Source organism: Coptis chinensis, chromosome 4, assembly GCF_015680905.1.
Source record: "Coptis chinensis isolate HL-2020 chromosome 4, ASM1568090v1, whole genome shotgun sequence".
Lineage (NCBI taxonomy): Eukaryota > Viridiplantae > Streptophyta > Magnoliopsida > Ranunculales > Ranunculaceae > Coptis > Coptis chinensis.
In genome coordinates, this window is record NC_141459.1 from 93,528,736 (window position 1) to 93,551,024 (window position 22,289).

The 22,289-nt window shown below is 35.8% G+C and overlaps 2 protein-coding genes, 2 long non-coding RNA genes and 2 pseudogenes across 4 annotated transcripts; 1 reads left to right on the forward strand and 5 right to left on the reverse strand.

Moving 5' to 3' along the window:
* Positions 1–1,591: 1,591 nt before the first annotated feature.
* On the reverse strand, positions 1,592–2,289 carry LOC147505752 (phytochrome E pseudogene; annotated as a pseudogene).
* A 240-nt stretch (positions 2,290–2,529) lies between these two features.
* LOC147505753 (large ribosomal subunit protein eL8y-like) lies at positions 2,530–5,589 on the reverse strand (annotated as a pseudogene).
* Positions 5,590–6,365: 776 nt separating this feature from the next.
* LOC147505754 (uncharacterized) lies at positions 6,366–8,735 on the forward strand. Its single transcript, XM_086604182.1, has 6 exons — positions 6,366–6,552; positions 6,638–6,743; positions 6,838–6,921; positions 7,007–7,269; positions 8,249–8,315; positions 8,465–8,735. Exons 1-6 carry the CDS (start codon positions 6,398–6,400, stop codon positions 8,498–8,500), a joined length of 711 nt encoding a protein of 236 aa, XP_086460308.1. The 5' UTR covers positions 6,366–6,397; the 3' UTR covers positions 8,501–8,735.
* A 2,427-nt stretch (positions 8,736–11,162) lies between these two features.
* Positions 11,163–11,704, reverse strand: LOC147505755 (uncharacterized). Its single transcript, XR_015193461.1, has 2 exons — positions 11,647–11,704; positions 11,163–11,519 (listed from the first exon to the last, which is right to left on the reverse strand). It is a non-coding gene; the product is annotated as an uncharacterized LOC147505755 (long non-coding RNA).
* Positions 11,705–11,836: 132 nt separating this feature from the next.
* On the reverse strand, positions 11,837–13,530 carry LOC147505756 (uncharacterized). Its single transcript, XR_015220667.1, has 3 exons — positions 12,439–13,530; positions 12,140–12,354; positions 11,837–12,059 (listed from the first exon to the last, which is right to left on the reverse strand). It is a non-coding gene; the product is annotated as an uncharacterized LOC147505756 (long non-coding RNA).
* Positions 13,531–17,712: 4,182 nt separating this feature from the next.
* LOC147505757 (uncharacterized) lies at positions 17,713–21,229 on the reverse strand. The gene is made up of 2 exons (XM_086558206.1): positions 18,340–21,229; positions 17,713–18,255 (listed from the first exon to the last, which is right to left on the reverse strand). The coding sequence occupies exons 1-2, from the start codon at positions 21,104–21,106 to the stop codon at positions 17,861–17,863; spliced, it is 3,162 nt and encodes a 1,053-aa protein (XP_086414332.1). The 5' UTR covers positions 21,107–21,229; the 3' UTR covers positions 17,713–17,860.
* Between the last annotated feature and the right edge of the window lie 1,060 nt (positions 21,230–22,289).

The window sequence follows — 22,289 nt, forward strand, 5'->3', positions numbered from 1 at the left end:
ACTTAATTGATAAAAAGAATGTTGCAGAGTATCTACATGACACCCAACTACCCAAGTTGTCAATGAACAAACTAAAAGGTGCTCCAAGTACTCATAGAAATATATTGAGTGTGGAGGTGAAGATTGTTTCATCATTTGTTACAGTTTGGGACTACAATTTTAATAGGTAAAAGGATACTGAGAATCAGGCATCGCAACATCAATGACCATATAGACTATAGAGCCATTTAATATGTAGAGATGTATATCTTTTTGTCTAAATTATGTAAACATTCCTTGTCACAATTAATTCTTAAAGCTGTGTTGCAAGTTGGAACCCTGTGATACTAAGCAAAGCAGATTCTGTTTTTGTTTGTCAATTCATAAGTGAAGTATTATCTTATTCCCACTACATAGAAAATTATGCAGAGAAAATGATCGTAGGGCATAAAGGAAGGTGAATAAGGATCATTCAACATAACCCCGTCTATTCAATGGACTCTGTCAACTTCATACAAAGCAACAGAGGATTGGCGATTAACATACTGAAAGCCATTTCAAGTAGGAAGTGCAACCATGCTAACCATCTTCGTAAAGGCTAAAAAGAGCTTAAATCTGCTGGAGCAGATCCACAAAGGTGACAAGGATAATTAATTATAAGCATTTGCTATACTGAAACGGAAGATAAAGATAACAGTCAATGGACAGAAAGAAACACACCATGTAAAGTTAGCATGAAAAGATATTCTGAAAGCAATCTCTTACTGATTATTCTTGTTTAAGGTAAAACAAATATTAAGTTACAAATAACTCATATCAGTACAATCACACTTAAGTTACATTACATGCCAAGGAGTAAGGCCTTAGCAACTGAACTGACCATCAGGCATCACAACTCGATTGAAAGTAAATCTTCGAGGCATGAACCCTCTATCCACCATCTCCACCAACACCAAATCATCCGCTTTCTGAAAGAGATTGCAAGAGATTGCATCAAAACTGAAAGAGGATTTATAAATTTGACTTGATGTCTTGATCCATATTCGACTTCGCTGTAATATAATAAGAAAAATAATCCAAGACCAACTTGAAAAGGTTATCAGCAAATCTCAATGGCTTGCAAAAATAAACTTGTTGTCTTAAGAGTCAAGAAAGGGCTAATCATCCTACCGAAAACAATGGAGTATTAATGAAGATCAATTAAATCAAGTCAATATTCAATGAGCAAAAAAGAACACGGAGAGTATTAGACATTAACAATGAACACACATGCTTAATTTCACGACAACTAAACAAATGCAACAGTGGGGTAAAACCAAACTGTTGAATCTTATTCAACTCTTAAGAAAAAAACTCATAGACTCCAATATTAATTAGACTGTAGTATGGAAGATCAACCTATGGTACATGGTTATTATTAAAGGCGATAAAACATCTTTATGGTACAAAATTTCCTAAAACTCATTTATGTAAGTATCTAACTCTCAGATTCTGTAAGCATTCATGTAGGCAAGAAAATACAAATATTGAAATATATAAAGTAAAATAGGCATACTAAACAAAGAAAAGCAATCATTGAAGCCACAAAGAGCCAAAGATGTCCAATTTGAAGTTATCTAAGTATGATCTGGCTATTCAAATGATGGATTTGACACTTATAAGTAGCAAAAATATACACTTTTTTCACCACCGTATTGCACAACTAACCAATATCTCCCCCAGGGAGTGATTGTAGCCTAGAAATCACCCTCACAGCGAGTTTTTGCCATTGTACAACCCAACAATTATAAATGTAGGGTCACCAGAATGTGTTGGATCCAAGTCTACCACAATACCCACATTAATCCTATGTAATATAGCATAAAACGGTTTTTGGGTATTCCTAGAATGAACCCAAATTGGGTTTACTAGCAAAATCTCCCTCGAAGCAGCCGCCCTTGCCAACGACGCCCCAGACGCAGGAGTAAACAGTAACCGGACATCAAGACTAAGTAAAGAGTCACTAAAAACTTGAGTATCAAGATCCAACAAAGAAATGGTATTCTCACTATAAGCAATAACAGTTAAAGAACGTTCTTGAACATCAAGCATACAACCAAAAGGTTGAATAGTACCACCCCTTTGTATTCTAGATAGGTAAGCAGTTATTTGTTGTTCAAAAACAAAGTTTTGTGCAGATTTAATTGACTCTGAGTAGTGAAAAGACTTACCTGATTCTCCTGACTGTTCAAAAGTTAATTGATAGATAAATAGCGCGGGTATCTCGCTGTGATTTTCCTCACCACGCACGATTCTCGGTTCTCGGGCCATCCACAAAATTATCGGCTACCATAGATCGCAACCCATAATGTTGGCGACATGGTGAGCAAAGAAACCCAAGATACTGACGTAGGAAAATGTTGAAACTTCGAATCTGCTGCGATCATGGTTTTGCATAAAGATCTGAATATCCAACTCCATTCGCAGAACTGGCATTAACCAGTAAAAAGAAAATCAGGACCAGAAAAGACAAAGTAAAGAACATATGCATGGAGTAGGCAGTATTTTTACCTAAAGCAAAGATTTGCCTCCAGCTTCTCCATTTCTCCTTGAGCCTTCTCTTTTCTACAACATCAAAAAAATTAGAACTCAGTCTAGCTAATTAAACTCCCCAAGTGATGACCTAAACCTGTTCAATGAGGTATGTGATGTGGTTAAGACCGTATTTGAAAACAATGGGTTTCTTCGATTCAACAGTTTTTCCCTCTGCTTCAGCTTGTGCCCTTTTCAGAAGTCTTTCCTTTTTAGCAACTAATAAGCACCCAAAACTGTAATATTAAACCCCATTGAGACATAAATTTGGTTAATTATGTGTTTAATAATCATGAAATAAGTATGTTTTCGTACTTTTGCAGGTTTTCGCAGTAAACATGAAAATATTGGTTAAACCTGCGTTAAAGCACGGGGAACGATATATATATGAATTCTTCCAAATCAGCCATGTGAAGCCCAACAAATTCGCACAGAAGTATCAAACTTCTGAAGCTCCCACCTCTTGAACCAGGACTCTGAATGCGACAAGTGAGTTGCTCAGACAATCAGGGCGATGAACTCTACGCATAGACGGGAAGTTGTAAAATTGCCAAAAGACCAAACCGCCACTGAACTGCACATGGACCCACTATGCAGGCCTGTAAGATTTGATGAGTCATCATACAAGTCAAGACAAAGTTGCAAATAATTGGTGCAAAAGTGACACCTTGCATGTAGTTAATAAAGTTAGATGAGATTAGGTGTTAATAGTGAAAAAAGATAGGTGTCACTTTGTTGTAGATTGTGTGGTTAAGAAGGAAGTAAATGTAGTTTGGTGTTTCACGTAGGAGGAAATGAGATTTCTCTCAAATGAAAAAGAAAACAAAACAAGGGGGGACACTCCATTTACTCCATTGACTTCTTTTCCTTTACCATGTATTATTTTAGTTCCTTAGTCTTAGATTTTAATTTAGTTTTTAGTTTTGGTAGAAAGCTTGTAATAGTTTTAATGGAGGAAACCTTGTGTTCTTCTAGTTGAAAATAAATCTAAATGCAATTGAGTTTATATAGATAGTTCTTCTTCTTTTAGTTCTCTCTCTCTTTTTACAATTATATTTTGTACTTCTCATCTTTTAGCCCAAGGATCATGAGCTAAACCTTCCCTTTGTGGGGAGTTAATAATACTCATGTGAGGGAAAATCTTTGTTATTTGGTTTAGTAAGTTGTTTAAGAAGAACAACTAGACCTACATCCTATCCCCAAATGATAGTTGGTGTAGAGTCTAGTTATGGATCAAAGTGATGAGCTTAGAGATAAGTCATTGCTTTGGTTCTACATGTTAGCATGTATGAAGCTTAGAGATGAGTCATATATGTTAGGGATCAAGTTTTCTTTTATTAGGACTTGTCTAAGAGTTCTAGGAAGATTAAGATGCACTTACTAAAATCAAATAACAAAAGTTATTTTCACATGAGGAGAATTAACTCTCCACTTTTGTTTTAATTAAAATTTTATCGTGTCTTAGTTGCATGTTTACGTAACTTAATGTTTTCAATTTTTGTGTAGTAAAGAAACCAAATATTTAGTATTTACACAATCATAGCTAAACTTACTCACTAGTTTTCTAAAAGAGTAAAACTAAGTTGTAAGTGGTCCTAGAATTTAGGTTGGTTTGAATCCCTACTCAAAAATATACGAACACGAAGATCGTGAGTAAAGAAATACTTTGTTTTCGCATTTTGGCCAAGGAAGAGATTCAAATCTCTAACATATCAAAAGGTGAATATCAGTAGCCTTGTCCTCAGGTTGGTATTTAAGTAGCATCTTAAATAAGTTTGTTGATGCACCATCAAGACATTTTGAAATTTTAACTTGATAAGTACCCTTACTTTTTTAAGTTCTTTATTTAAGTAAAAGTTGCAAATAATTACTATGACTACTTTACCAAGATTCTTGTCAAGTGTTTTTGTAAACTGATTCAATGCAGGAGGAACCTTCAAACGCTACTTGAGAATTCTTTGTTGCCTCTGGATACGAACAACCTTTGGCCATTTAACAAACTTGTGCAAATCCTTCTTTGGTGGCAAGGCACCACCAATCCCAAACCGCTTTGCACGCTTCTCAAACAAAGGATTGGTGACATTTTCCTGTAGCAAATATAAATGCTCTTCAATTACAATATTTAAAAACTAATCCACTAAACGTTACTCTAGTAGAGAGCATAGATACAAAATCCTCATTTAATGATTTTTATATGCTGAAGATATACATGACCCAAAACCCATTTGAATATATGTCTATCAATAATACTCAACAATGAAAGTAAAACTTACAACATCCTTCTTCTTTGCTGGTGCTGGAGCTTTTGCACCTCTTTTTGGGGTCTGCAAGAAGAGCTGCTCAATTCAAACGAAAAATCAATAATAATAACTTTTCGTTAATAATCAACAATTCCATATGTAATATATATAACCATATACCATAGTAATCAAAAAATTAGGCTACTCAAAAGTATACTACATCATGACAATCTCGCAATAATCAAAAGTAAGAGATAGTACGTAAAATTTAACCCTGCTAATTGGTACAAATTAATGCAATTATTCCAATTAATGTGATTACAGATAGCACACATCAAAGCAGTTGAAGTTTTACGTTTCCTCAACTGTAACCTACACTTATGCAAAAAAAAATCACTAAACATGCTTTAAATATATTAACTGTGCACACCAATGCCTCGAGGTTTCGATACAAATAAGTTTCATCATATGACATCATATAAACTTAACTGTATTGGGTACCCAGGTCGACGCACAACCTAAACATAACTTGCTGGTCTTAACGTATCTAAAATTGAGTAGAATTCGAGGACTTTGGTTATCTTCGACTTTTCGCTCAAACAAAATCTCTATAACAGTTAAGCTTATAGACCTATTATACATTATAAACTCAATTAAACAACAAAATAGATTTCACTAAACTACTATTGCCACCAATCTTTCTATCATACCCAAATTTGAATTGTTGGTAAAAGTAATCAATATTATAAAAACAACAACAAACCCAACACCTAGATTTACAGAAAACAGAGAAATCCATTTAAACCAACCAACAAATCGAGTAGTTATACCTATAAAGGGTATTCGTCCTTGTTCCGTTTGCTAAGGGTTTAAGGAATACCCTTGTTCTGCAATACGGCACGGAGTTAACTTTAGAGTTTTAGTTGTGCACCGATGTTTGGGTTTTTTCCGAATTTTTAGTATATTTTTTTATTTATTTGTGACGAAGTTGGTTTTTTGGGTTAAGGTCTACGTAAACTTCTCTTTTGCTCTCCCATTTCTATTTTTTTGTCATACGTTTTCGAAACTTCCAGTTTTTCATTCTGATTTTTTAGTAATTAGTTGTATGACGTGGACACTCTCTAAATGCTCAAAAAATAGAGCCAAGAAGGTACAACTATAATATATATCTAAGGACTATCACGATATATCTCGAGTTTATCGTGACATATGTAGATACTAGATATATCAAATATATTTAAGTCGATATATACTATATAGCACAGATATCGTGGCTATATTCAAATAGATAGATCACGATATTTTGCACTACGGAATATGACACCAAGCTCAAGAATATTTTGTTTACCAAAAACGAGAATCTGAAATATCACGGAAACTTTGATAATTCGACAATCTAGCAGAAGTAGTGAAATTTGCGACATTTGGTAACGTGATCTCAACAAGACAACAACTGAAGCTTATTTCGGCAGCACACAGAAACCGTCATAATATCAACAGAAAGGGGTATTTCAGGTAATATCCGCAACCAAAAACAGTTTAAAGCCACAAAAGAAAGTTTTCATTTCTTCCCGCTTGAGATCCAAAATTTGAAACACACTAAAAAAATGGTTTCACCTCGCGCCAGAACAACAACACCTTCAATTTCGAGTCATGTCTTAAAAAAAAGCAAATCAATCCGAATCATCTCCAAATTCCCTTCTCAATCTGAACAAACTGTTGCTTCATCTCTTCTTCTTCTTCCTCATTCTCTCTCCTCCACGTAAGCATACATTCCATCTCCCCCATTCTTCTTCTTATTCTTTTTCAGGACTAATCTCGTTTTATTCTTTCTTTTTATTTTATAGGTCATCGTCAACTGTTACTAGTGATGGGTTGATAGTCTTAGCTATTGCTGCTGCTGCTGCTGCTGATTATTATTACTACTATTATCCTGATAGCATTAAACTCAAGGTATATATAATTATTATTCAGATCTACATTTCAATTTGATGTTTCTTTGTCATTTCGTTAGATCTAAACTTAATTTTGGTGTTTCTTGTACAAGACTGGAACAAGTAATGAATCGAAATCAACTTGTTCAACCGAACTAGTTTCTTCTTCATCTCCAATTGTTAAAAAAGCTGTCGAGGTCAATTTTATTTAAATCTCTGTTTGTTCTGTTTTTTCAATTTTCATATCAGATCTAATTTCAACCAATCGTTTGTTATTTACAGGTAATTAGAAGAAGGCGTTCAAACCGCCATCGTAATAGGACAATTACACCAGTGACTAGTACTGAAATCTCATGTGTGTCAAATGGTTCAAGTAATAATAATAAACAGAGTGAGTTGGAAAAGTTGAAAAGGGCTAGATCTGTGGGTTATTTGAGAAAAAGAGCTGAAAGAATTTTGAAGGTTTTAGCTCGTGGCTGTTTTTCAGAAACTCAGATTCGAAAAGTTGTTGGTGAGAGCCGTGATACAAGCAAAACTCTCCGATTGTGAGTATTATTGTTTCTCTCTCTTATCAAACGGTTGAAGTCCATGAAATGTGAGAATAATGGGTGTCAGGTTTTCTGTTGAAACTGATTGTGCAGTGTGTGCTTGGTTGTAATATTGGTTTTAGTTTGTCTTATATTTATGTTTTATTTATTGTTACTGGGTGTGTAGGAACGTTGCTTATTCTGTGTTTTAACTTTTAAGTAACCACCTTTGTACTCTGAGAGAATGTGTCAGGATCTGGAAGTAAAATACCTAGAGTTACTCTATAAGCATTCAATGTGTCATGACTCATGATTGGTTTTTTTGGCTGGAAGATCAGCTGATCAGATTGGTTTAAACTGATCCTAGTTTTGGTGTGCTGTGTGATTCATTTATGTACTGGGTTTATAAGAGCACAGCTTATTAACTAGCTGCAGTGTTACAGTGTACTTGGGGTCAGTTTGTAGTTAGAATAACTGATTCCTGTTTTGCTGTTGTCACCTTCATTTATGTACTGGGTGTGCAAGAGCGCTGCTCATTCTGTCAGTCAAACAGCTGCAGTGTACTTCGGGTCAGTTTGTGAAATATTTGGAACCTTCTCTCTTTCTGTCGTTGGAGTTTTTGGGCTTTTTGTGCCTAAGCTGGACCTTATAAGTCTCACTAGGTTGATCCCCCTTTTTTGTGATTTTCATCTTTCAGTACAATTTTTACCATTATCTTTGAAAATGAAAAGTATGCCTATTATGTGGCATTACCATGTTGGCCCCCTTTTTCATTCATTACATTAATCCATGGACCTACATTGAGTAAACAAGAGTTAGGCCCCCTTTTTCATTATGCCCATAAAGTTAGAAGTGCATAATTTGCCCATGGATTCTGTCCGCCTAAATAGCACATTAGAGCGTTTACAGAGATGAAATTGGACCATAGTATCTGGTTATCAATGTCATTTACTGGAAAGCAAATTTTCATCAGCCTTCGTATGATTAACACTTGCAGGCTATTGAAGCTAAAAGAGGTGGAGCGATCTGGTGCAGGCGGTTGCAAGGATCCTTATATTTACATGGTAATGATTAATCCTTTCACTAAAACAACCAAACATTTAAGCATTAGCTTATGTTATTTGTTTTTGATATGGGATTGTTGCAAAGATTTTGTTAGTTGATTAGAGCATTATGCTGAATTACATAGCTGATTTTTTTGTGTTTTGTACAGGTTGCAGGATCTGGTAGCAATGTAGACTCAGCTTGATCGAGTCTTCTGTTATATCATCATTACATACTCACATAGACTAAATCGGCTAATGTAATGTAATAAGGTAATTGATGGACACAAGTGTCTGTTTGCAGAAGTACAATAGCTTATTGTGCATTAGGGACTTGGTCTTTGTCATATTTCCGAATTTTTCTTCCCTACATGAACCAAGGGAAGTATACACAGATATTATAGTTACAGTTACTGTAATTACAGTCTCATTTTTGTGTGGTATCATCTTATGCAAAAATGCGCAGAAGCAAGTTACATGTGAAGATTGTATTACACTTCGAGATTGCAATAAGACCAACACAAATAATATCATTTGTATTGTAGAAAAGAAAGATCATAACAAGTGGAAGAACAACATATTCCATTCTTAAAAATCTCATGTAACAATGATTGGGAGATAATTGGGTGATAGGTTGTTCATCCACTTCTACCAGAGTACGTGAGCACACAAACATTTCCAATTTCCGCGTCTAATTTTCCTTCGGCTAAGTTTTAATGTCAAATGGGCCCATGTCAAATTGGGCTTTTGAAGGTTACAATGTTATTATCATTCCCTTGTTTTGAAGTCAATGTCTAAACTGAGTTCTCCGTGAGTGTTTCACATTTCAACTGGCTTTCGACTGCAATATATTGGTCATACCTAAATCATAAATACACTTTATTGGCATAGTATACAATGTACTATACATGTTTTTGCACTTTGGATACCATATAATTTTCTAGGCACTAAACTACATTGTACTATCAAAAAATTATCACTTTGCGACTTGGAAGTATTTCCGGTCAATTTTTGCTGATGTGGCCACCGGCCTATGCCACGTGTCCGACCATCTAGATATGTGGCATTTTTTGAAATACACGTGACCTGGTACCTCAATTTGAAAACTTGAAACACTAAAAAGAAACCCGACCTGGTACCTCAATTGCAAGTTTAACCTTCTTCCTCAATTGCTACTTGAAACTTGAAATACATGTGACCTGGTACCTCAATTGCGAGTTTAACCTTCTTCCTCAATTTGAAAACCATAACTCTCAATTTGAAACCCTAACTCTCAATTTGAATAGTTCAAAATGTCGTCCACCTCTATCAATTCGAATCATTCATGCTTTTGTGAGAGCCATCTCCTTTGGTAATGTCAAAGACTGTTGGAAATTTGGGAAGAAGATTTTTTGGTTGTACAAATTACAAAACTCACGATTGTGGCTACTTTGATTGGGAGGACAAAGTTCCAAAATCAACAAAGCAAAGGTTCATTGATTTGTACAAAGAGGTTGACAGATTGAAAGAAAGTTTGGAGGAAGCTAACATGAAAAGGTAGAGTTGCAAGGAAAATTGAATGTAATTGTTCACTCTGAGAAGAAGAAGAGAACAGAGTTGAAGAAAAAGGTGACAGCTTTGGAATACCAGAATTATAAGATGAAGAAAACTTGTTTGATTTTGGTCGTTGTATTCTTGCTTTACAAGTATTTGTTTGGTTAATAAGTGAAGTGCATTGTGTTTTTGTAATGTTATGTAACATGGTTTTTGTAATGTAATGAGTTGAATGAAATGGAATGAAATTGTAGAGTTCTCTGGTTTATGTATTTCTGTAATGTTCTGTAACATGGTTTTTGTAATGTAATGAGTTGAATCTCTGGTTTCTGTGTTTATGTAATGTTCTGTAACATGGTTTTTGTAATATAATGAGTTGAATGAAAATGAAAATGGAATGAAATTGTAGAGTTATCTGGTTTCTGTGTTTCTGTAATGTTCTGTAACATGGTTTTTGTAATGTAATGAGTTGAATGAAAATGAAAATGGAATAAAATTGTAGAGTTCTCTGGTTTCTGTGTTTCTGTCACTGTATGTATGTAATGAAAAATGCATTTGATAATTTAACATAGCAAAAGCAAACATTAAACATCACTACACTACATCATGACTTGATAATTTAACATAGAACAAGACAACCAAGCTAAAAAAAACATCAAAACATAGAAACAAGAACAAGACACAAGACACTGCCTAGATAAACCTAACATCAGTTCACTTCAACACATCAAACATCAGTTCACTTCTTAGACTTAGACTTCTTGGACTTCTTGGACTTCATACAAAACCCAGGATAAGCTGCAGCAGCAGCAAGACCCAGGATAACCTCTTGAACTTGCTGCTTGGATGGTGTTGGTGCTGATTCCCTCACTGCTGCTTCATTTGCAACTGCTGCTTCATTTACTGCTGCTGCTGATAACCTTGGAGATTTCCTGAGCTTATGTTCGAATCCAGGTGGAACTTCTGGACTTGGTTCTCTAGGTCAACTTGACTCTCCCTCTTCCAACAGCTCAATGATGCACACCCTTCCATAGTCATCACAAGGCTTCAAATTAATGGCATCATTCCCATAAACAACTTCCATGAACACTCTCTTCCCCTCCTTTGTTTTGATGAGGTCCCAAACTGCAACTAATGCTCTTTCAAAAGTTTTGGGTTCTCCCTTACCCTCAACATAGATCATCTGACCCTTGGGCATTGTTTTTTCGAATCTAAACCTATTGCATACAACCTCTACCCCTCTAGGATGGTTTTATAGATTGCATACCAAACACCATTAATTATCACCAACTATAAAGTCCAAAATTAAAACTATAACACTATTTACAAGACATTAGTCAAATCAGTTTTCAATATGTTCATTAAAGCATTCTCTTTGACAAAAAAAAAAAAAAGCTTTCTTTACATTCAAAATATGACACTTGTTCTTTGCATGACCATGTTTGAGAGAAACATACAAAACGTGACACTTGTTCATTAAAGCAACAAGTTTGAAACCATTAATACACTCTTAAAACACCAAAATGAGCTAGATCAATTTTACCAAATAATTCATGGGATGCCTTATGTTGTACTCTTTGCAGTACTTGATTCCTGAGTTCCAAGTGGTGTATTATTTGACCCTTGACTACTTCCAACTTGATCACTTGCACTTGAAGTCTTCCTTTGTACAACTCTCCTTTCTTGTGGTGGCTATATAAGAAATAAAGCATAATTAATAAAAACTTACCAAACTAAGCTAAAGAATAAAGACATAAACTAAACTAAATTTTAAATTGTAGACACTTAAATGAATAAAAAACTTAAAGTAATAACTTACATGAAAATATTTTCTTCCAAATGGAGGTAATATGTGTACTCCCCTCACCCATTGACACAGCTTACTCTTGGTGCAAGTGGAACGAAATAATCTTAAAGCGATCTACACAATCATGCACAATGAATAAGCCAATGCACTCAAACTAATTTATTGAAAAACTAAACTAAAACACTCACATTGATGTCGACTTCTCTTTCAATAGTATTAGTGTTTACACCAAGTGGAACAATAATTGGCTCACTGCTTCCTCTTCCTCTTCCTCTTTCACCCCTAGCCCTTGTACCTTTACCCCTTGTACCTCTACCCCTTGTACTTGGTTGCTGATTAGTTGCACTCTCATCTGTTAAAGTACTCGACCCTTCATTACTTGGAGATGGTTCATTTGAATTCAAGGGTGTCAATCTTGAAGCAGTCTACACATAATGCACTATGAATAAGATAATGCACAAAATATAATAAATGAAAAATACATTAAATATATTAGAAGACTCACATTGATGTAAGTTTCTCCTTCAGGACTAGTGTATACTCCAGAGCCTATAGGGAATGGTTCCCTTCTTCCTCTCTCTCTTTGACCTCTACCCCTTGTACCTCTGCCTCTTGTACACCTACCTTCATTACTGGCATTCTCAGCTGTTACATTAGTTGGCCTTTCATTAGTTCCATCCTCAGCTGGGACATTATTCAATCTCCTGTCTTCTTCCTCACCTAATGTTATATTAACATATTTAAATACAATCAAAACCACTTGTAAAAATAACTTATAAAAGTAAAAGACAAATGCATACTCACTTGTTTCTTTCTAAGTGATGGGTCTGTAGACTTGCATGACCTTATGTTGTGTTCCTCACTATTGCATCTAGAACAATGCATTTTCCTACCCTTCCTGCATAGTTGGTGAGAAGCCTTGTCTTCTGTCACTCTTCCAGTTCCCACTTGTGTCACTCTTCCAGTTCCCACTGCTACTCCTTCCTTCCTTCTATTCTTCTTGGGTCTGCCAGGCATTCTCCTTGCTATGGGAGGCAAAATAGCAGGCCTCTTTGTCCTATGCCACATGTTTTGACCATTCAAAGGCTATAACACATGACTATATATCTTCTTGTACTCTGTCACACTATACCAACTAGATACATGTTGCAATGGATCAATGTTGAGATAATACATAACTGAAATGGCATGTGGACATGGGATGCCATTCATTTCCCACATTCTACAGCTACATCTCATAGCAGTTGCATCCACAGTAAAGGCCTCATATTTGTTCTTCCTGGCCTCAAATGAGTTGCTTCCATTGTAATGTGCAGCCCAAAACCTATGATCTTCTTTATTTTTTTCTAACTTTTGCATTATAATAGGACAAAAGGCAATCTCCCAGTTAGCCATTGCTGCAATCTTCTTTTGCATTCTAGCCATTATTTGCAATCTGATATCCTCAAGCATTTCTATGATGTTCTTTTCCCTTGCTTCCACTATTGTTGAGTTAAATGTCTCGCATATGTTGTTGTCAACAGAATCCGAACAAGGAAACATGCTAAAAAAAGCTCTTGACCACTGTCTTGGGTTTTGCTTCACCATGCAGTGGTGATTTGCATCATCAGAATACTTTTTCATTTCATCCATGTTTTGTTCAAACTCTTGAGGAGTTGTAAACCAGGGAATTGAATGTCTTCTTGAAATTGGCATATACATGTCTGACACAATTTCTGTGCTCAGCAAAAGGCAAATAGTCTTTTATCACTTGTACAAGACCCTTTTGCTGGTCACTAATAATAGTTAACCCAAGACCCTAACCCTCACTATAACCCAAGTCTTGCATCAGCAAATCCAAAAACCACATCCAACTATATGAGTTTTCCACTTCTACAACTGCCCATGCTATTGGGAACATTTGATTGTTTGCATCTCTACCAATGGTCGCCAAGTAGCTCCCCGCTGCGGTACCCTTCAAGAAACATCCATCAACTCCAATAATTGGTCTCGCAACCACTCTTCCATGCATTTATAAGTGCAAAGAAACCCTATATACATGCTTTGAACACCTGCAGTTCATTAGGTGTAGGATGAAATAATTCTATCTCAATAGTACTCCTGGATTACTCCTTCTTAGTTCAAATTGGTAGTCCCACAACTTTGCATATACACCACCCAACCTATTTTCCACTTGCATCTAGAACTTTATGCTTTAGCTCTACTGTCGACACAATGTCACATCAAGCTTAAACTTGTGCATAATATGCTCTTTCAAATCCTTCAATTTCATTTTAGGATACTTCAAATCTTCTCTCCATATATCCTAGCAATCCATTTACGGTTAGCAATCTGGACATCAAATATCCTTGAACACTTATGTTCTTCTATATAAGACTTTATCTGAAACTTCTCTTGCTTGTCATCCAACTAGCATATAGTCTAAATGGGGCAATCCTCAAAGACATAATGCAAGGATTCTTTTCTCGTTGTTTAACTTCAACCAAAGTTGGTACCCATGAGCAACCGCAAAAATCTTCAAAACAATCCTTGAGTGATTAGGGGATGCAAACACCATCCCTAGTCTTGGTTGCACATGAAATACATCGATCTTGGGATCAAAACTAGGGTACCTAAACTTCTTGGTTTTTCTAATACCATCATCCTCATCAGTATCTAGACTTTCATAATCACTTGAATCTATATAGTCACTATCAACATCCCCATGGTCAACTTCATCATCACTAATAAACACATTGTTGCCTTCATCAACATAAAGCCCATCCACTGCTTTCTGACACCCGACTTAAGATTCAGCGTTCATTGCTTCAACATCATCATCACCCCGGATTCATTGCTTGCTCGGCTCGGTACCATTCACTTCAGGTTCATGATCACCATCATCCCAAATTGATTTCATTCTTTCAAGTCTTTTTTGTTTTTTCCTTTCTTCTATCATTTTCCTAACTTCAATAAGCTCCTCATCATTATCGGACAATTCGGGCAAATCCTCAAACCTAAAATCTTCCTCATCGACTCATTATCATCCGAAATACAAACCTTATCACTCAGAATCGAGTTTGTATCTCAATGTCTTCTCCATTCTCTAACTCAACTACTTCAATATCATGCATAACATTTTGTTCACTTGAATCCACCTCAACATCATGTTCAATGTATACCTCAATTATATTCCCATACAGCTAGCTTCTTGCAGCATTTTCATAATACTAGTATCATCAAAAATTAACATATAACCCTTACTGCTGGCTTGACCATAGTGCATTTTACTCACATTATAATACCCCAACTCCTCCACCATTGATTTTAAATTAAAATACCCAAACCTATCTGGATCAATATTGTCCAAGCACTCTATCCTACCACCAAGCTAAATGAAGGTCTGGACTAGTAACAAATGAACCCCCATGATGGAGATTAATTACAACTGTTTCCACTGCAGTAATTTAGCAACAATATATCAATAATATAACAACAATCATAGTATAATATTCATGTATAATAGCCGTCAACAATATGACAAAAAACAATATAAAAAATATTAACTTAAGAATAAAAAAAACATTAACTTACTTTAATCTGGACCAGATTCCTATGGATTAGTGTTTTATATAGGTTAGGGTTTGTGTGAATTAGGTAATTTAATCTTAAAGACAACAAATTTTGGTCAATTAGGGTTTCTGATGAAATCCCCAATTTTTGGGCGCTAATCAAAAGAGGGAAAAGTTGGAGAGGGAAAATGCGGGAAATGACATTCAACTTGTTGGCTATTCAGCTTGTGTGGCAAATGTCAACACATGTTTTTTATGATAAATAAAATGACATGTCTCCACGTAAGATTATAAAACCTCCAAATTTGGCCACGTCAGCAGATTTTGGCCAGAATATTTGCTCAGGTCGCAACCTGAATTTTTTTTGATAGTACAATGTAGTTTAGTGCCTAGAAAATTGTATAGTATCCAAAGTGCAAAAACATGTATAGTACGTTGTATACTATGCCAATTAAGTGATCATAAATATTGTACAACAAGTATGCAAACCGTGCTACCATCGGTTTTTATAAGTCTTCAAACCCGTCTCTTGAAATCGAAAGTAGCTTGGTTTCCTTCGAGATCAATAGGTAGCTTGTTTATTTGGATTATAATTGTAATTCAAGAAATTTTACAAAAACATTAGGGGCTAATTATATAATTTCAGGAACGTTTTTTCAAAAAAATTTAAGTATGAGGATATTTATATAGTTTTAGTGATTTGATGGAGGTTTTTTTTTAAAAATTATTAATAAAGAGGGAGTGTGTTCTAATTTCATTGAAGGAGGTGCGGCTTTTACAATGGGGGGTGTAAAATTACACATCCACATAGGCGCCACCTAGGTGCCATTAGGATTTTACTACTTCAATTGTAAATTATTGTAGAGTCCATAAATATCCACTCTCTATTGTTCCCAATGGAAAAGTGTAAAAAAGTTCAATTTTAAACTCGGACGTCACTTCAAATGACGTTTCTCTTTAAATTAAAGTGGGACGTCACTTCAAGTGACGCCCGAGTTTAAAATTTTTAAGTTGTGACTTTAGAAATAGATATGGACGACACTCCAAGTGACGTCCGAATTTGTTTTTACTCAGACGTCTGTTTGAGTGTCGCCCGGGATTTTTATTAACTGATAGCGAGAGGGGAAATTCCCCACCATCTCTATCAATTAATAATCTATTACCTACGGTATAACACCCCATTGGAAAGAGTTTTTTGACATTTGGAGTGTAAAATTTCCACTCTATACGGTTTACACCCCCCATTGGAAATGCCCTAATAGAGAGATTTAAAATTGACTTCGATGGGGGAGAGAGCGCCTGAAAACCCGGCTATGATATAGTGTAGGGATAGGTTTGACAAATGAATAAAGCCCTTTAGGAATAACGACAATGCCTAGAGACCAAGATTGCTCTAGTAGTAGTAGCCTTATGGTGGAGTATGGAACCCTAATCACGCCGTTATTTCAGAAACTTCATATTATTTAGGAATTGTAAGGAGGCAGGGAGCTTTAAGCCCAAGGAGCAAATTTCTCTCTACAAGTAAGGGTGTTCATGGGTCGGTTCTGGGTCGGTTCTTATCGGTTTCGGTTTTGAGTCTATTTTTAGCGGTTTCTATCGGGTTCGGTTTTTTACGGTTTTTCTTATATTTTGAAAACCCGGATCCATACTCATTAATTAAGTCGGTTCCGATTTCGGTTTCGGTTCCTTATCGGGTTATACATTTTTATTGCTAAAATTATATTTTTAGTTATATAACCGATATAAAAATTGGTTTACGGCGACTATAACACTTGTCATCGATATTTTTGTCCTCTCATAAGAAGTAATGGTCCTAAATTCAATAATAATATTTGAAAGTTATCTAAAAATTTTAAATACATTCTCATACATTAGACGCATGTGTATATTTTAAATCGAACATATGTATATTATATTATACGTAATGCATCATATATAGAATAAATATCACATGTACCACAATTGTTAGTTAGCATCGCACGTATTCGTTATCTAATATATATACATGTAATATATCAAGCACGTACACGTTCATATATTAGTTAATATAGACAGTGCATTAGTTAATTTATAGTATACGACTATACGCATAGACGTAGACACGTAAACATTATTATTAATATTTATAATACACATATTTAATGTAATATTATAAAAGATGCATATATTTAATAACACACATTCACTATTATGCTAAATGTTATATATATTTAGTATAATTTTACACCTAACAAATATAGACTATATATAATAATAATGTTTGGGTTTGTCTTTATTTAATGTAATATAATACTAAATTTTATATATCAAAATCAAACTAATCGGTTCCGATTTCGATTCGAGTACCCATCGGTGTTTCGGTTCTTTATCAGGTTAGTTCTTGAAGACCCACTTTAAATGGGTCTAACATTTTAGGATCCAGAACCGCTATAAACGATTCCGGTTTGGGTTCGGGTAATTGGGTACCCATGCACACCCCTATCTAAAAGTACTTGGTTAAATAGATTATATTCAAAATTTGGATTGTGCTTTAGCTAGATGACAAAAATCTTCAAAGTTAAGAAATAAGTCCTCAGCTAGTATAAACCAGCTTGTTGGACAAAATGTGAATTTCAGTGGTTGCATCAATCTAACTGGTCTTGAGCTAAACCAAAATGTACAACTCTAGGCTCGTTCTACATTTCTCCGTGATCTTGAATTCCAACAATGACTTCTTTATGCATATGCAATTTCTTGAGAACCTCACTGATGCTCATTCTGTCGACAGCTGAATGTGATGAGCATGCAACACCAATTTCTAGTACGGAAGTTAGGCACTCTCTCATTCGATCTGTCATGCATATCTGCTCTTCAACACCATTATCACCATTTGGAATCTCTTGAAGAACAAAACACGTATCTAAAATGTCCATCAATCCCACAGTTAAGTTTACTTTACAAAAGTTGTGAAGGTTTAGGCTATCGTCAAACATTGCATCAGTTGGTCTCTTTCCTGTAAACATCTCCAACAACATTATTCCATAGCTGTACACATCTCCTTGTGTAGAGACCTCTGCACCCATTCCATACTCTACACAACATTCATTGCTTTCTTAAGTACGATCATAGATTTCAAAAAATTCACAACAACTAATTAAAACAGTTAAACCCATACCTGGAGGGATATACCCAAGAGTTCCTCTTACGCCCATTGAACTTGTTTCGCTTTCAACAGAAATGCTAGTGTTCCCGTGAAGAAACTTTGCTAGTCCAAAGTCAGCAACATCTATGTGATCATTGAGAAGGATGTTGCTTGGCTTCAGATCACAGTGAACAATTGGCGTTGGACAATAGCTATGAAGATAATCCAATGCAGAAGCAACATCAATCGCTATATTTAACCTTTGGATAAGGTTCAAGTTTCTCGAAGGCCTTCGTGATCTATCTGATGAGCTTCGATGCAACCAACTTTCTAAGCTTCCATTTGTTATGAATTCAAAAACTAAAGCCTTAAAGTCATTTCCTTCGAAATCAATACTGGCGCAAACAGTCTTGATTTTCAATAAATTCCGATGTCGAACCTTTCTCAAGACTTCACACCCGGCCATGAAACTCTTGGATGCACCTCTTTCCATGAGGTTGAGCACCTTCACTGCTATAATACTTTCATCTCTATTAAGAACTCCTTTATATACGGATCCAAAATTTCCCGTACCAATCAAGTTTTGTGGAGAAAAACCATTTGTTGCTTGGCGAAGCTCGTTGTAAGAAATCCGTTGGAGACTACTTTTCCAAAAGAGTTTTGAAGAAAGATTTGCTCGACGCTTTTGCTTCAAGCAAAATGCAAGAAACAGGAATGATATACTTAACAGAGGGAGAAGAACACCAAGTATCACCTTTAAAGCAAGAGACATTTCCCTTTTCTTTGACATTTGGATAGGGCATTTCGGCAAATGAAGTTCGGTAACACCCCCGCATAAGTTACTGTTTCCACCAATTGAATATGCACTCACATTTTCAAAGATCCCTCTTATTGGTACGTCACCCTCAAAGTTATTGAATGATAGATTTAAACTTTCCAGAGCACCAAGGTTTTCAAGAAGTTTAGGAATATTTCCCGACAGGTTATTTCGTGAAAGATCGATATCTTCAATACCTTTCAAACCGCCAAAAGAAGAGGGGACGACTCCTTGAATGAAATTACCTTGCAAATACAGTTCTTGCAAACTTAAACAATTACCAAGAGTGGAAGGAATTTCACCATTGATACTGTTGTCAGAAAGGTCCAACAATATAAGATTCTGTAGGTTGCCGACTTCCAAAGGTAGCGACCCAACCAAAGAGTTATGAGATAAGTCAGCAAAAGTTAATTGTCTGGCTAGCCCAAGTACTTGTTTTGGCAGAATACCGGTAAGGTTATTGTGATCTAGGTAGAGTGCATTCAAAAACTGGAAATTCTCAAAACTTGCAGCAATATATCCTGCTAAGATGTTGTTTGCTAGATCAAGGTTGAACAAAGAAGATATGTTTCCTATTGAATAAGGGATTTGTCCAGAGAGTCTGTTGCCCCTTAAAAGCAAGACTTGCAAGTTTTGAAGCATCCCAATGCTCTTTGGAATAGTACCAATGAGAAAGTTAGATCTTATAGAAAGGGCTCTTAACTTAATGAGTTTTCCAATATCAGAAGGAATGCTACCAGATATTTTGTTGTTTCCAAGATATAGTGTATGAAGTTGGACGGAGAGATTGGTGACAGAGTTGGGCAGCCTACCTCCGAAAAGGTTGTATGAGATAGAAAACAGTTTTAGATTGCTGCAATTGGTCAAGGAACTAATAAACCCCAAGTCATTGTCTGTGCCGCCGCTTCCAAGGAAATTTATTTCCAAATTCAGTCTCTCAAGTTTCTTGAGGGTTCCAACTTCTATTGGAACTTCTCCAGTGAAACTGTTGGACGTTAATTCCAATAGTTGAACTCTTGTAGCATTTGCAAATAAAGAAATAGGAATGGATCCTGAAAATAGGTTATCTCCTACCGCAATTCTGCGAAGATTAGGAAGCTTGAGTCCGAAATTGCGTGGAAGGCTACCTTCAAGTTGGTTTCCAGTCAAAGAAATATGTTCTAAAGTGGAAAGATTGTAAAAGGATGGAGGAACAATACCAGACAACTTATTTAGATGGAGGGAAAGAAATGTTATCCTTTTCAGTTGGCCAAGAGAATCAGGAATTCTACCAGTCAAATTATTCCATCCCATACCGAGAGTTCTGATAGATGAAAGATTTCCGAACGAAGAAGGGATGACTCCTGTGAGATTGTTCAACTGTAGATTCAATGAAATGAGCTTATTTAAAGATCCAAACTCCTCGGGTATCTTTCCAGTAAGCTCATTGTTCTGAAGACCAAGAGTTTGCAGGTTTGAGCAATGTGACAGATTGACGGGAATGCTCCCTGACAAGGAGTTGTTTCCCATATGTAATAACTGTAGCCTGAACAAACGACCAATATCCTGAGGAATTTTACCATGTAAGCTGTTGTTTGCGAGGATTATACTTCTCAAGAAAGAGAGGTTTCCAATACAAGGAGATATGGACCCGGTTATCCCTTGGGACAAAAGATTCAGTGTTCTCACTCTTCTATGCCGACGAGCACAAGTAACACCTTTCCAATCACAAAAATGAAGAGAATCATTCCATGAACTCGTAGCCCCTAGAGGATCTTTAGTTATTTGGTGCTTGAAAGCAATCAACGCAAGTCTGTCTGTTTCATTTCCAACGATATGAGCAGTGGACTGTCTAATAACTGGCAAAGCAATATAAAAGAGCCAGATGGATCGAAGGAGAAAGAACTCTATTGATCTGATCATATTTCTTAACAATTTGTTTAAGGAATTTAAAAGATCAGTCACGAGTGAGTTATGACTTGTGAGCACATATAAATGTAACATTTATATACATGCATAGTTGCATATTGTCAACCTTTGAATTTGCAACTCCAAGCCGAATTCCACACGGATACGCATTTCAAACTTTGTACTGTGGAGACATAGTACTATCGTATGATCTGGTCTGAAATATTGTTCACATGTTCCCATTCTACACTGCTAGACCTAAGTAGTAGTGGCCTGGTTTAGAGCATTGCTCGATTCAGTATGTCCCATTCTACACCGCATACACCGAGAATTCTTGTAGATTTGTCCAAGTGTAAACTGTAAACTTGAACGACTCCAACCTTCTTCTGAGTTAGATTATGGTCTCTCAATTGCATTGACTGACTTTAGATTATGGTTTTCTGTTTTTCCATAGTTGATGATTCACTAGTCTTGAGATGGGGCACCATTTGGACTGCACAAAGAAATTCCTAGAGACCTTATATTACTTGAGAACTCAAGTGCTTTCTCCCCTTGTACTGTTGTACATGAAAATCTAGTTAGCTGAAGCGGTTGTCCCATCTTTTACTTCAAAAACTATTGTGCTCTTCTTCTCTCGTAAACAATATATTCCCATTTACAATTTATCTAGTCCATTTTTAGTTTGATATTCTCTAAATTGTCCTCATTTGTTTGCAGACTAAGAAAGTCTAGTGATTGTCACAAACAGGTCTACGAAAAATAGGATCTCAACATGTACCACATCAACAGAATCAAGTATTTGTACTAAAACAAAAGTATGGACAGCCTTCTAGGTTCAGATTAACCAATATATGATCATCGGCAATTAATAAATAAACAATAATAGACAAAATTAAGCAAAGAGACAAACAATATTGCGCAAACGAAAACAAGAACACACAATATAACATTGTTCTGCAATCTTGCCTACGTCAAAATCCACTATATTCAGCCAGTTGTTCACTATGTTCAAGAAGCACTCATAAACCTAGGTTCGAAACAACTCCCAAGTCCCCCTGTAACTCTCACAGAAAAAAAATATGACTTCACCTTTTAATCCCTTTTATATAAAACAGGTGTACATGCCAAACCGGAATAGGAAACTAGATTTCCCGATATAATATGATATTAGATTTTGCCTACTGGTTGGGGGCGTTGCCCCCTGCAGCCACAACAAGTATGTGGGCTCACAGCTTAAAGTCAGGCTCCGCAACATAACACATCCCTGGAACTTAAATTA

Coding starts and splice junctions, on each gene's coding strand:
- LOC147505757 (XM_086558206.1), bottom strand. CDS start 21,106: ATGTTACATTTATATGTGCTCACAAGTCATAACTCACTCGTGACTGAT. Junction 18,256..18,339: donor TCTTGGGTATATCCCTCCAG/GTATGGGTTTAA, acceptor AATGTTGTGTAG/AGTATGGAATGGGTGCAGAG.
- LOC147505754 (XM_086604182.1), top strand. CDS start 6,398: ATGGTTTCACCTCGCGCCAGAACAACAACACCTTCAATTTCGAGTCAT. Junction 7,270..8,248: donor ACAAGCAAAACTCTCCGATT/GTGAGTATTATT, acceptor TAACACTTGCAG/GCTATTGAAGCTAAAAGAGG. Junction 8,316..8,464: donor AGGATCCTTATATTTACATG/GTAATGATTAAT, acceptor TGTTTTGTACAG/GTTGCAGGATCTGGTAGCAA.